This window comes from Pelophylax lessonae (assembly GCF_965119305.1).
Source record: "Pelophylax lessonae genome assembly, chromosome: 2".
Lineage (NCBI taxonomy): Eukaryota > Metazoa > Chordata > Amphibia > Anura > Ranidae > Pelophylax > Pelophylax lessonae.
Window position 1 is genome coordinate 309675287 of NC_138769.1, and position 15893 is coordinate 309691179.

Sequence of the window (15893 nt, forward strand, 5' to 3'; positions counted from 1 at the left end):
CACAGAGCAGGTAAGTATAACATGTTTGTTATTTTTAATCAAAATTAATTAAAAAAAAAAAAACTTTAGTATCACTTTAATAAATGTGGTAAAGCACTGCTGATTTCCATCATCTAATCATGTGCAAGAAAGAATACTTTATTTTCATTGTCCCTGATTAGATATTGTTTACTAAGTGAAGCTTCGTCATTTACTAAAGAAAATGAGCGCAACTACACTTGCAAAGTGCACAGTAAATCATCCTCCCCCCCCCCCCCCCTCCCCCTGTGCACTGCTATTAAGACCTTGAATGCTACCTTTATTATTTTTATTTTAACCAACATGATTTTAAATCAAACCTTCTCATAAAAAAATTTTCACTGTTACATTTTATGTCCATTATTAAGATACATTTAGGGTAATCTTTGTCTTTATGCAGGTTTTGCAGTCATACTACTCTCTGCTAGACCCTGTATGACATTCAGGAAAAAAGTGATTAGTCAGGCATCTTTTTTCCCCTATAATTGAGGCATGTTTTTCTGAATACCTGATAAAATAAATGCTTAGCATTACATCTGAATAATACAAATAGCCTGCAGAACCTTGACAACAGGTAAGAACACTTAAAGCCTCTCCTGTAAGTGTTTACGCTAGTAGTCATAAGATGAGTATGAAGTGAGCGCTAGTAGAGATATAATACCCAAGCAGTAAGAAAAAACATACTCTCAGCGCCTCTGAAATCTTTATATCATTTGAAGATTTCTTAATGTATTAGTATTAAAAAAAATAATAATTTGAAATTGGAAGGGCATGTTACTGCTCCCTGAGATTTTCCATGTTATTGGGGAATCTGTAAATTATGGTGCCAAACCTTCACTCTTTTCTTCAGGAAGATGGAAGATAACTGTCTGGAGCCATTTTGGCCCATGCACAGTCTGATAAAAATAATAATACCCTAATTATAATAATGATAATGATAATATTACATAATTAGGTTGAAAAAAGACAAAAGTCCATCTGGCTCAAGGAATAAAAAACAAAAAACAGTAAAGAAAACCCAACCATACAATCCCATATACACAATCCTGCACCCGCAGTTGATCCAGAGGAAGGCGAAAAACCCCAGCAAAGCATGATCCAATTTACTACAGCAGGGGAAAAAATTCCTTCCTGATCCCCTGAGAGGCAATCTGATATGCCTTGGATCAACTTTACCTATAAATATTAGTACCCACTTATATTATGTACACCTAGGAAAGCAATCTAGTGAGCTACCCAGAACCACCTCTGGAGGGAGTCTATTCCACATTTTCACAGCTCTTACAGTGAAGAAACCTTTCCTTATTTGGAGACAAAATCTGTTTTCCTCTAGACCTAAAGAATGCTGCCTTGTCCTTTATGATGACCTTAAAGTGAATAACTCAAAACCAAGTTCACTATATGGACCCCTTATGTATTTATACATGTTGATCACATCCCCCCTAAGGCTCCATGTACACGGGACGTTAGAAAAAACGTGCTGCAAAGCCAGTTCTAACGCCGTGAAAAAGCAGCTGTCAAACGTGCTTTCAGTAGCTTTTTCCATTGGCGTTATTGCACGTTTGGCCACGTTGCTTTTGGCAGCATTTTTTCTGCCTCCATTCAAAAGCAATGGTTCCCTATGCCGGGAACTTGCCGGAAAATGACTCCCGCGCACATGCGTGGGAGTGACGTCATCGCGGCTCCGGCCAATCACAGCCCTGGAGCCCGGAAGAGACGCCGAGGGATCATGTCAGCTCCCACAGCGGTGTCCGGGGGTCCGTGTCAGGGCTTCGTTCTAAGGTAAGTAATTCATAATGAGCTAGTATGCGATGCATTCTAGCTCATTATGCCTTTGTCTTGCAGGGTTGTTTTTTTTTTTAGGTTTACAACCGCTTTAAAATAGGCCTGGATTCTTAGGTAAATTTGATCCAGGGAATATCCGATTGCCTCTCGGGGGATCGGGAAGGAATTTTTTTCCTCCGCTGTAGCAAATTGGATCATGCTTTACTGGTGTCTTTCGCCTTCCTCTTGATCAAATGTGGATAAAGGATTGTGTATGTGGGTTTGTATGTTTTTTTTATTTGTTGAACTTGTGTCTTTTGCCAAACCTGACTAACTATGTTACTATGTAACTTAAATTTTGACAAACTGTACCGTGCATGTAGGGCCTATTCACATCAGTTTTGGTTGGGGCTGCGTTGGCAGCTATTTCCAGCGCAGCCCTAATTCATGCAGTATTTTTTTCAGTGGAGCAGTCTTGCATACCCCAAGTGACATTTCAATACAGGTCTGTAAAAAAAAAAAATCAGTTTGATGCACTTTAAAGATTTTTGCACTTTCAGATCTCTGGGTGAGGCAGCACAGGCTTGTGCTGTGGTGAATATCATTAAAATAAATGTGTACGCTGGTTGGTCACATAATGAGGGGCAGCAACAGGGGGCAGAGCTATGTGAGACAAGTGTACAAACAGCTGGAAACATAAAGCCTAATTCGGAGGTATTGGTATTTACTTGGTTTTGCCATTTCTGGTCCAGGAAAAAAAATCCTGAATTTGGATAATACCTGTACAAAAATGGTGCCTGCCATGCCATCTGGGGAGATAAGAAAATTAGGATGTTGTCAGGAAGACTACTGTTATCTCAATGAAAAACAATAAATACCATATATATATATATTATGAAGAATACATGCCCTTATGAAAGCTGCCACTGCTGGTGTATTTTCAAGGTACAGGCTCCAAGGTTGTCCTCCTTATATTTGATTCACTACCTTGTAAATCACTGACCTGGAACAAGTATGTACTGTACATTGCAAGTGTAACAACACTTAATAAACACATACTTGTTTCAGGTCAGTGACTCGCTAGGTAGCAAAAAGCAAGCATAGGCATTACAGCCTTGGAGCCTGTACCTCTAAACAAGTCAACCGTATGTTTACTGGTTCCTTTAACCACTTTTGTACCGCTATAGTCTAGAAAATGGTGAATGGTTATTACCCAGTACCAATTATGAACAGTGCAGGTTAAAACACTGTTAGGCAGCCAGTGCACACCTTAAGGTTTGTGAATTAAACCATTCATGGGAAAAGAAGTGATATAAAATTAATTTGGGTGCAGTGTTGCATGACCAAGCAATGGTCAAAGTCTCACTTTTAAATGATCTTTGAAAACCCTCCTTCTTGGGGCATGGCTGAGCAGTGGATGTAGCCGGACCTGTCTCTATTTGTCCCTGCTGGGAATCCGCACTATTATCCTGAGGGTACATTATATACCTACCTGATCAGCTCCAATCCTATACCGCAGACTCTCTGCAGACCCGGGCTTTCCCTTCCGTGGCTCCGCTGGTCCCACTGACATGTCCAGGAGACGCAAGCATGGCCGCAACCTCATGGAGGATCATGGCCAAGATGGCGCCTTGTCACAGCGTTCCAGGGAGGCTGCACAGAAGCTATTTTCCCAGGCACTGTCCAAAGACCCCCCCCAAGGAACAACATTAAGGGCTCTTTCACACGGACGTACCGTATGTCCGTAAATCACCCCATCCATTTGGGGGTGATATACGGACATAATGCATGTCAATGGGATTGCGGATGTCAGCAAGTGTTAGGGCTCTTTCACACGGAGCGGACCGTATTGCGATCTGCTCCGGCACTTTTTTTTTTTTCACGGACACGGATGACACTTATGTCATCCGGTCCGTATGTCCGCATATCATCCCATCCGTTTGCGGATGATATACGAACATAATGTATGTCTATGGGCATTGCGGATGACACCGCTGACATCCGATTTTTCATCTGTTCCGTTTTTTAAACGGAACAAAAATAGGGTTCTGTTCCGTTCCAAAAAACGGAACAGAACTGAAAGGACGAAAATCGGATGTCAGTGGATGGTCGTCCGCTGACATCCGCAATCCCATTGACATGCATTATGTCCGTATATCACCCGCAAACGGATGGGGTGATTTACGGACATACGGTACGTCCGTGTGAAAGAGCCCCAATATATCCCACTCACTTTCAGCTGCCATTGTAACAAAATAATCAATGTTATTCACTTTACCTGTCACTGGTCAAAATATTATGGTTGATCACTGCATGTGATGCTATATTATTTTTAATGATTGCAAATTGGTTTTTATTTTATTGTGTTTTGGGGCAAGCCATCTCTAATCGTTACCTCTGGAGATAACTGCTTAGCTGTCATGTCAGTAAACAATCTCACCTCCACATTCTTCAAACAGGTCAAAAAACATAATGATAGGGTTGATGTATTCTTGCTATTGCTTGAGTCTGCAGAAATATGTTATGTCTAGAATCAGAGGAAGCGGTGATTCAGAAAACACACAGAAGCTCCTTCTCTACTGTAAAGAAGATTTACTTTAACCAGGCACATGATCTCCTACTTAGTTTCTACAGCTAGATGGTGCTGCAGACTGAGGAACTGAACTTCTGAGCAGTAATTGTATCCTTTCTTCCTGGCAGTCAGCCTCTGTGCCTGCGCTCCTCCCTGAACACAATTTCTGGGAAGCTGTTTATCTGTTATATACTGCTTAAACATGTCCTACAGTGGTGGAGATTATTTCCATGTGTATGGAACACATCCAAGCTGACTAAAACACCGAAAAAGTGATGGCAGAAAAAAGACCAAGTGGCCCATCGAGTCTACCCTTTTTCTTTGTCTTTTTTTCATTTATACCTGTTTTTGTAGTATTTTTTTTGCCAACTTTTTTTGTATGAATATAGATCTGTGTTTGTCCCTAGAACATAAGCATAGATCTATACTCAGACAAACAAAAGAACACCATTATTAGAGATAAAGCAGGTCATTCAATATGTTCATCTTTTCAAAATAAAAGGTGAAGAGATAACGCAATGCTCCTGATTATTGTGTCTTAGGCAGTAATAAGGAGATTACCCAACATGCACAGAATAGTGAATGAGTATGATGAGCGACGATCCATGATGGATCACTGTCTCTTCGATCCATGATTGATCACTGTCCCTAATGACCACCCACCTGTGCTATAACGATGGCATCATACTATCGTTGAGATCACCCCAGGCCTTCAGTCTTTTAACAAATAGAATACAATCCAAGGGCTGTGTTGACAGAGTAATGTGCTTAATACTAGGCCTTCATATCTCACTAAGAGCATAGAATAAATAATGCAAAAGGTTAGCTCAAACAAATGAATGTAATGTATATTTAATGAGTGGCAGCAATTGATCAGTCATATTTGTAAGCATATATGTAAGTATACTACAGTGTGTGTGTATATGTACACCATAAATGTATGTGTGCTAAACATGTATGAATTGGAAATAGGAAAAACTAGATGCAGTTGTGTTATGATGGCAAACAATGGCAGATGAAATGTACAGATAGATTTCTCATCCTGCTCATAGCCTTCAGTCCAGTTTGACATCTAACCTGATTTTGTAACTATTTGGGTTCTTACATGGCATAATTATTGAGAGTTTATGTTAAAGTGGAAGTAAACTTCCATCTTTTGCTTTTACCTATAGATAGGCCTATAATAAGGCTTACTTATAGGTAGTGTAATTATCTCCTAAACGAGCACCGTTTAGGAGATATTTACATTTTATTCAGCCAGTGACATCACTTGGGCATGCGCTCTGAAGGAACGGCCACCCATGCTGTGCATTGTGAATGGCCGCTCCCGCGCGCATGCGCATGCGCAGGGATGACGTCATTGCGGCTCCGAGCAGTCACGGAGCCGAAGTCCGCGAACCCGGAAGCAAGACGGGGGAAGATGGGAGCCCCTGCAGCGCTGACTTCTCGGCACTGGAGGGCTTTGTAGTACAGTAAGTTTAACATAATGTGCTAGTATGCGATGCATATTATGGCTTTATCTTGCAGGTTCCCCCCCAGAAAAAACAGCACTTTAACAACCTAATGTGCCAGATAACTGCCCTGTACAGTTTTTTTTTCGTGTTTGGAATGTATTCAGATCTCTTCCATTTATTTTTTTTATAGTGTATTTACATCAATAATATATTTACATCTTTGAGCCTAGGTGTAATTTTGTATGATATATTTTATTGTTTTTATTTTGTGTTTTCTCTTTCAGTGTCAGCAGGTGAAGACTGTCTATGGTATCAGGATCATAGTGGTGGTTGGCATCCTAGCCTAGATTGTAAATATGGTACTTTTTGCTGTGGAGACTGTTACCAAAGATATTGCTGCTTTGACCCTAGTAAACTAATCACTGAGAGGATGCAGAAGGGCTGTCTTTCTATAAGGTACTGTTTAAACAAGCTTATATAATAACTGAACATGTTGTAATATTTATTTTCTAATATCTTATTTTTTTGCGGTGTTCAGTTGCATTCACTTCTGTGTAATCTGAACTTTTTACCTCTGTTATAGCCCGAAGACCATTGCAGGCATTGGATTTGCCGTGCTACTCTTCTTTGTGGTGATTGTTACATTGATTTGCTGCTTTATGTGCTCTTGTTGTTATCTATATCAACGTCGCCACCAGCGTTCCACACCATACAGAGGTAAGACCAAATTAAAAATTCTACCTGAATTTTTTAATTCTCTACCTGGTCTTTATGCCCTCATTCTGCCGACTTATATATGTGGCTGCCCAGCTGTCATGTTCTGAACAACTTTTGAACTTGCCATCTCAACTCACATAGGAGCTGTGAATAGCAACATTTTTTTTTTTTTTTTTTTGATGGTCATCATTAACCAGCCAATCCCCCTAAGACCGCATTCACACTGGTACGACTTGGACCGCGACTTTTCAGCCTGATAAGTCGCTGTCCTCACGCTCCCATTGTGTAGTACAGGAGCCGTTCTAATAGGAGCGACACAAGTCGCTCCGACTTAGAAAAAGGGTCCTGTACTACTTCGGGGCGACCTGGAGGCAACTTGCATTGACTTCCATTATGTGAAGTCCGTGCAAGTCGCGCTGCACGCGACTTCACAGGTCGCCCCCTAAGTCTGAGCGACCTAATGTGAACGGAGGCTTAAAGTGCATTTCAGTTCTAGGTGGATTGTGGGGAAATCGGCTAGCTTCTAATAATATTTATTGGAAACATACTATCTTTCAAACATAGTTCATTTTATATGTTCTTGCTCAGCTTTAAATTTGCAAGGGTCTTATTGAATTTGGGATTGTACATAGTTCTGCTGTAATATAAAATGAATGAAATATCAAGCAGGAACAGTGGAACAGATTTGTGATAAGTGTGCACACTTACGTTTTTTTAGATATTCTTTTCTGGAACTTCCAGCAAGGGAAAATTCTGGTTATTTCTCTTTGTTTGAGGGGGCTATGGAGTTGTGTTTGCCATAATTGCCCCTATCAGGCAGATATCAATTTATCAGTTGAACTTTGTCCGAACAAAGGGGTAAAAATGTAGATACTGGGTTACTTAATTGTATGGTAATAAAAGCTGGATTCACCCAGTCTCCAACCTTTGCTTTGGGACAGATCAAACTGAACTAGTTAAGAAATTTTTGCAGTCAGCCATAACATCTTCTCCTTAAAAAATTTTAAATGTAAGAAATATATTTAGGCTACATTCACACCCGAGCGTAGCGTTTTCGCGCATTTTTTTTACCGCGATTTTTGTGCAGGCGTTTTTAGATTGAATAGAGACCAATGGAAAACGCCTGTAATCTGCCCAAAAAGAAGCTCATGTACTTTTTTGAGCGTTGGGCGTTTTGTATACAGCATCAAAACGCTCAGATGTGAACAGGGGCCATTGAAATGAATGGGATTTGTCTTGTTGGGCGTTTCGAGAGCTGATCCTAGAGCAGAAAAACTTCCCCAAAACGCCTACATGTGAACGGAGCCTTAAGAAAAATTGGAGTATGTTGTGTGAATAGGAACACATAAACATAGAGGGGTTGATTTACTAAAGACCAATAGACTGTGCACTTTGCAATGTGCAGTTGCACTCTGCAAGAGCAGTTGCTCCAGAGCTTAGTAAATGAGCAGAAGCTCTGCTGATTTCCATCATCCAATCATGTGCAAGCAAAAAATCAATTTTTTTTTATTTTTTATTTTCCTTGCACGTGTTTGGGTACTCTTTGCAAAGTGAAGCTTTACCTTATTTACTAACCTCTGGAGCAACTGTAGTTTGCAAAGTGCACAGTCTATTTGCCTTTAGTGAATCAACCCCCAAAGTGTTTTTTAACTATACTTGCTTAAATGTGATTGCTCAAAAAGCCTGTTCCGCTGTGTTTACAACCTTCTACACACTGCCCGACTGTTTTATCGAAGTTCCCAAATTTGCCCGTTCTTGTTGGAGATGCACAATTTACTCCATCTATGAATATTTGAGGTTATCTGTAAAACATACTCTGTTGGTGGACAGGTTAGGAAAATAAATGCAGTAGATGGGTATGGCCACTTAGCTATAGCTTAAAAAGAAAGTTTTGGCTTTAGATACAGTGGGCATAAATAAGAATCACATCCGTTTTTGTTTTATCCAGCTGTATTTACAATTTATAACATCAAAGTAAAAGATGTAACACCAATATTTTAGAAAAAAAATAAAAAATTCAAAAACTGATGCACTGTGTTGGAAAAAGGATCACCCCCTTATGTCAGCATTTTGTTGAACCACCTTTTGCTTTAATTACAATCTTTAGTCTGTTGGGATATGTCTCTACTAACTTTGCACATCTAGACTTTGCAATGTTTGCCCACTCTTCTTTACAGAACTGCCTAAGTTCAGTTAAATTTAAATGTGACTGTTTGTGGACTGCAGTCTTCAAGTCATTCCACAGATTTTCAATGGGGTTTAAGTCTGGGCTCTGACTAGGCAATGCAAGGATATTCATCTTTTTCTCCTTCAACTACTTTGTGGACATTTTTGCTGTGTGCTTTGGGTTGCTGTCATGTTGGAAGGTAAACCTTCTTCCCATTGATAACTTCCTGGAAAAGGGCAGCAGATTTTCCTCAAGAATTTGACAGTATTTTGCCCCATCCATTTTTCCTTCTATCCTGACAAGTGCTCCAGTCCTTGCCGCAAAGAAACACCCCCATGACAGAAGATTACCACCTTCATGCTTCAGGCTCGGTTCACATTGGTGCAATGTGGGAAAACCTGCAAATCTACTGCTTGCACTGCCATATGCGAACCACTGGGAGTGTCAATACAAAGTTAATGACACCCAAGATCGATTCACATATCACAATGTGAACTGTCAATTCAGATAGGAATCGAATCACATAGGTGTAAACACCTATTCAATCCAATTCTGGTGCGGACCAAAAAAAGGGTGCTGCACAAATTTGGTCCGAATGCGATGCAAATTAACCATACAATCTGTATGGCTGAATTCACTTTGCACAGACATCGCATGTGATTTGCACAGCATTGCGGTGCAATTCACATGCAATGTCTTCATCGCACCAATGTGAACCCACCCTTACTGTAGGAATGGTGTTATTTTCATGGTTAGATGTATTGGATTTCCGCCAGACATATTGAATTCAATTTTCGTCTTATCTGACCATAACAAATTTTTCGGTGTGACCTCAGAATCTTCAAGGTGCTTTTAGCAAAGCCCGGTCGTGACTGCATGTGGCCTTTCTTGAGGAGTGGCTTTTTTATTGCAACCCTCCCATACAAGCCACATTTGTGGTATTGTCACATGCACACAGTGACCACTCTTTGTCATAAATTCCTGCAACTGCTTCAGAGTTCCTGTAGGCCTCTTGGTAGCCTCTCTAAACCAGTTTCCTCCTGGCTCTTTTATCCAGTTTAAGCAACGTCCTGATCCAGGGAGGGTCTGTGTTGTACCAAATACCTTCCACTTCTTAATAATAGACTTCACTGTGCTTCTAGGCAATAATAACGCTTTTTAATTTTTTTTTTATGTATCTATTTATTGAGTTGTGCCTGTCCACAACTTTATACCCAGAGATCTTTTGACAGTGGTTTGCCACCCATATTTGATTGTTTACTTTATTTGCACTACCAGGGACTGAAATGCTCTAGGAAATTTATTTTCATGCTGAGCTAATCAAATGATCATAGCTGAGAACAGTTGAAAGTGAAATGGGTGTGTGTGCCAGTGAGAAGGTGATTAGCTACACCTGAGTGAGTTTACAAATCATTTTCAGGAGGGGGTGATCCCTATTTCCAACTCAGTGATTCTGTTTTTGAATTTTTTTTTATTTTTTTTTCTGACATGTCAGCTTTTACTTGGATTTTAGAAGTGGCACTGGGTAAATACAGCTGGGTAAAACTATGTCTGTCTTCATTTCAGGCTGCAAAGCAAAAAAATGTGATTATTTTAAAGGGGACTGATTCTGTTCTATACCCTCTGTATACACTAGATAAACCTCTAGTATAAAAAAATGCAGATCTAGAGGTGCCTGCATCGGTGGACATTCACATTGTAGAGGGTGTTATAACCATCACTATTTTTTCACATGGTTTAAATTGCCTTCAAAAGAAAAGAAGAAATGAACATTGGTCATGTTCTAGTTGGTCCCAATTCTTGTTGTTGGCAATGTAAACGTGAACAAAAGCAATGATTAAACTAAATTGAGTTCATATGCTCAATACTATCATTACATGTTGGTTTTTTCTTCTATTTAACTGTCTATTTAAAGAAGAATTTTCAGATTTCACAGGAAACAATAATAGTATTAGAAAAAAACGAGTCGAAAGTGACATACCATTAAACCATATTTGCTGCAACATGACAGTGCACAGGTATCATTACATGTTTTAACTCCAAAGGGTTAATCAGAATAAATGTTTTTTTATTGATAGCAGGCCATTAACAAATACCGGTCTTTATTGAACGTAGCTGAGAATAGCTTGCTGGTTATATAGCTAAAATCAATATAATGTGAAGCATTTTTCTAAATGGACAAAAGTTACTTACTCTACTTGCAGTAACTCAAATCAAGTTAGGTTATAATTTACAGCAAAGGTCTTAAAACTATGGCCCTCCAGCTGTTCAGGAACTACAATTCCCATCATGCCCTAGTCATGTCTGTGAATGTCAGAGTTTTACAATGCCTCATGGGATGTTTAGTTCCGCAACAGCTGGAGGGCTAAAGTTTGAGGATCCCTGATTTACAGGATGTGTTTTTTTTTTTCTTTTTTCCATATTTTGAAAGGATGAACTTTTAATGTGAATACATTTTCTGGATTGTGTTCTTTTTTGCCAGCTCAAGAAATCCAGATGTCGGGAGTTTCCCAGCAACCTCTTTATCCTACACAACCTCCATACCCCACCCAGGCTCCTTACCCAACACAGCCTCCATACCCAACCCAGCCTCCATATCACACACAGCCTTATCCAATGGATCCCAAGTTTCCACCACCTCAGCCTGGATATGAACCTGTGCCTATGTACCCACTAAGTGGACCAACATCTCAGTATCCTGTATATCCTCCAGCACCTCCAATGTACAATCCAAACAGTAAGCTATATGTTACATCATAAATGGTGATGTGCTTTGGCCATTCAGGGAAAAAGATACAGATTTACTTTAATGCAGACATCCTCATCTCTGTTCAGCAGTGTGACCTGAGGGAATGTCTTTCTGGCCAGACCTGTCCCTCCGTAGCCCTGTGTACAGTAAAACTCCAGCTACCTATAGCTTACACAGGGGTTTTCTACCACTCCCACCAACTGATCAGAAGTCTTTATTAAAGTGACCCTGTTACAACACCATGCCTGTTAAGATATTTATCTCAAGTTGAAAAACCCATGTAAGTATATTTTAGGCTGCAGATGTTTGCAAAGTCTTTGGCCTGCTGTGCTGAAAACAGACCATTCGTTTTTTAACCTTTCTGGCACTTCTAGTAGCGTTATGGAACATTTTTTGAGGGTAACGTTCCAGACACACGCAACTGCTCCCCTTACCTGGCCCTAATATCCACTAAGGCTCCAGCAAGGGCTTTGAAAGCCACGTATAAATCTGCTATGACAGTATCTGCAGATCATAATCCTCAGTTTTTTACAAATTAACTGTAAAAAATAAAGAATTGCCAAAACGCATATGCAAAACTGAATTGAAAACACATTTACTAATATCAACGGACAGGAAAATTGAACATGCTTAAAATGGTTAATATATACATCAACCCCCTGCTGTAACCCATAGCTCCAATTGAAACCCTTACATAATTCATCTCTTACATCTCTGGTCCCCCGATGTGTGGTCCTTAAGTGTTTCCTGTCCGACTCTTCGTCCCAAGTAGTCAGTTGTAGTCAGTAGTAGTAGAAAGCAGGATTACACTATATGTATAGGATGTGAAAATGGCCATAAATTAATATAAATCAATGGAATATATTTATGGTTATTGTCAAAACTACTGTCTTTTGACATGTGTGTAACTATGGTCACTGGTCTATGTGTATTTCTTCCCTCCTAAATCTGGCATTAGAATATCTTCTCAGGACTTCAGAAGAAGGTGCTGCATATCTTTCTAAATTAATAAAATAGCCCTGAGGAGGAATTCCCCCGCGGCTTAGGAGATGAGGACTTGCGTGTAATAGTGCTGACACTGCTACTTTACTTGTAATGAGAGCTGAGACTGCTTACTGTGCTAAAGTTTACAGGGTAGAGCCAGCATGACAGAGGGACAAAGTCATTTTTCAGCTCTTCTCCATGCAGAAAGCTCACCCTCTCTCACGCTCTTCAAATTCTGACTGGCCACTGAGGCAGATCATCATAGTAATGGGCCAGTAGGCATAGGCTTGAAGCTTAGTAGAGAAGCAGGGGATACGGAAAGCTGCTTGCAGGTATTCTCTATTTAGTTCTGCTACCAGATTTACCCACAAATGTTCCCAGGTGGACAGACTAGTAGAGAAGCAGGGCATACTGAAAGCTGCTTCTGGTATTCTCTATTTAGTTTATCACAAATGTCCCCAGGTGGATAGACTGGTAGAGAAGCAAGGGATACTGAAAGCTTCTGCGGGTATTCTCTATGTAGTTCTGCCACCAGATTTTCCCACAAATATCCCCAGGTGGACAGACTAGTAGAGAAGCAGGGGATACTAAAAGCTTCTGCAGGTACAGTTGTGCTCATAAGTTTACATACCATGGCAGAATTTATGATTTCTTGGCCATTTTTCCGAGAACATGAATGATAACACAAAAACTTTTCTTTCACTCATGGTTAGTGTTTGGCTGAAGCCATTTATTTTCAACTGTGTTTACTCTTTTTAAATCACAATGACAACAGAAACTACTCAAATGACCCTGATCAAAAGTTAACATACCCTAGTGATTTTGGCCTGATAACACGCACACAAGTTGACACAAAGGGTTTGAATGGCTATTAAAGGTAATTCTCACCTGTGATCTGTTTGCTTGTAATTAACATGTGTTTATAAAAGATCAATGACTTTTTTTGACTCCTGACAGACCTTTGCATCTTACATCCAGTGCTGCACTGACGTTTCTTTATTCTGAGTCATGCGGAAAGCAAAAGAATTGTCAAAGGATCTGCGGGAAAAAGTAGTTGAATTGTTTTATACAGGAAAGGGATATAAAAAAATATCCAAGGAATTGAGAATGCCAATCAGCAGTGTTCAAACTCTAATCAAGAAGTGTAAATGAGGAGTTCTGTTCAAACCAAACCACGGTCAGACAGACCAACTAAAATTTTAGCCACAACTGCCAGGAAAATTGTTCGGGATGCAAAGAAGAAACCCACAAATAACTTCAGGTGAAATACAGGACTCTGAAAACGTGGTGTGGCTGTTTCAAGATGCACAATAAGGAAGCACCTGAAGAAGGATGGGCTGCATGGTCGAGTCGCCAGAAGAAAGCCATTAATACACAAATGCCACAAAGTATCCCACTTACAATATGCCAAACAGCCTCAAACCTTCTGGCACAAAGTCATTTGGACTGATGAGACCAAAATTGAGCTTTTTGGCCACAACCATAAACGCTACATTTGGAGAGGAGTCAACAAAGCCTATGATGAAAGGTACACCATTCCTACTGTGAAACATAGAGGCGGATTGCTGATACTGTATTTTAGGGATGTGTGAGCTACAAAGACACAGGAAATTTGGTCAGAATTGATGGCAAGATAAATGCAGTATGTTATCAAAAAATACTGGAGGAGAATTTGCATTCATCAGCCCGGAAGCTGCGCATGGGACGTACTTGGACATTCCAACATGACAATGATTCTAAACACAAGGCCATGTCGACCGGTCATTGGCTACAGTAGAATAAAGTGACTGCTCTGGAGTGGCTATCTCAGTATCATTGAGCCACTCTGGGCAGATCTTAAACGTGCAATTCATGCAAGATAGCCCAAGAATTTACAGGAACTGGAGGCTTTTTACCAGGAAGAATGGGCAGCTTTACCATCTCAGAAGATAAAGAGCCTCATCCACAATTACCACAAAATACTTCAAGCTGTCGTTAAAGGGGGCAATACACGGTATTAAGAACTGGGGTATGTTAACTTTTGATCAGGGTCATTTGGGTAGTTGCTGTTGTCATTATGTTTAAAAAGAGTAAACACAATTGATTGATAATAAATGGCTTCAGCGAAACACTAACCATGAGTGAAATAAAAGTTTTTGTGTTATCATTCATATTTCCTGAAAAATGGCCAAGAAATCAAACTCTGCCAGGGTATGGTAATGTATGAGCACAACTGTATTCTCTATTTAGTTCTGCTACCAGATTTACCCACAAATGCCCCCAGGTGAACAGACTAGTAGAGAACCAGGGGATACTGAAAGCTTCTGCAGGTATTTTCTATTTAGTTCTGCTACCAGATTTACCCCTAAATGTCCCAAGGTGGACAGACTGTTAGAGAACCAGGGGATACTGAAAGATTCTGCAGGTATTCTCCATTTAGTTCTGCTACCAGATTTACCCATAAATGTCCCAAGGTGGACAGACTGGTAGAGAAGCAGGGGATACTGAAAGCTTCTGCAGGTATTCTCCATTTAGTTCTGCTACCAGATTTACCCACAAATGTCCCCAGGTGGACAGACAAGGCAGAATAAGAAAACAAGGGCATGTATGTTGTAACTGTTTGGCATGAGTGAGTATTAGCATGAGTATGGTAAATAGGTTCATGCTTTTCAATTTTTATTTCCATAAGTACATTGTGAAACAATATTACACATTGATTCTGTGACTTCTAAGTAGTATCATATAAAGAAATATGTACTTTATCTAATCTCAATACAAGTCTGATGAGTACATTCAGTAGACTAACAATGAAAATGGATGTGTCACAGGGCATAGACTGTTCAGGCTACATACAGATCAGGGAAATATGTTACTGCAAGAACATAAACATGAGAAAAGCATATTTTTTTCAGGTAGACTTCGCAATAGTAATTTTTTATTCTTTACATTCTTAGTTGCCGGTCCACCTCTGAACACAATGTATCCCGGGCAGTGACTGCAAGAGTTCAGGAATATCATTACATTATCTTGACTTGTTTTTCTCTATTGATTGTGGACTTTGTCGGAGGAACATCCTGTATTACATACTGTGTGACTTTCAGCGTTTCATTGCTCCACCATGACATAGACTTTCTTTGTGCACCCGATTCACTTGGTCATGGCACAGGAATGAAAGATTCTTTGCGCACATTGTCATTTGGCAGGCTGCAGAAATACTCATTATCGGGTTGAGCTGCATGGTTTCCTTCACTTATGTTACTGGAACACATTTTACTAATGTCTGTTGTGGATGTAATAAGGATACATTGTCGGACTTCAATTCTTGTCAGACTTAAAGTGAAATTGTACTAACCTTTGTGTATGTGAACTGCCAGCAAGATGTTACACCAAGCACTCAGATATCCCAACATGCATCAGTAACCTTTAGAATCTCCTAATTATGAAAATCTTCATTTCACTTAAAAATTTGGTGCTTTGTGCCACCTCCCA

The 15893-nt window shown here is 39.9% G+C and overlaps 1 protein-coding gene across 1 annotated transcript in view; it reads left to right on the forward strand.

The window, feature by feature from the left end:
* Positions 1–15835, forward strand: part of SHISA4 (shisa family member 4) — a 477761-nt gene extending 461926 nt beyond the window's left edge. Inside the window, exons 3-6 of the mRNA XM_082244503.1 lie at positions 6093–6264; positions 6392–6525; positions 11175–11429; positions 15359–15835. Coding sequence (XP_082100629.1) covers positions 6093–6264; positions 6392–6525; positions 11175–11429; positions 15359–15399 — 602 coding nt within the window. The 3' untranslated portion in view covers positions 15400–15835. The remainder of the gene's footprint in view (positions 1–6092; positions 6265–6391; positions 6526–11174; positions 11430–15358) is intronic.
* The last annotated feature ends 58 nt before the right edge of the window (positions 15836–15893 follow it).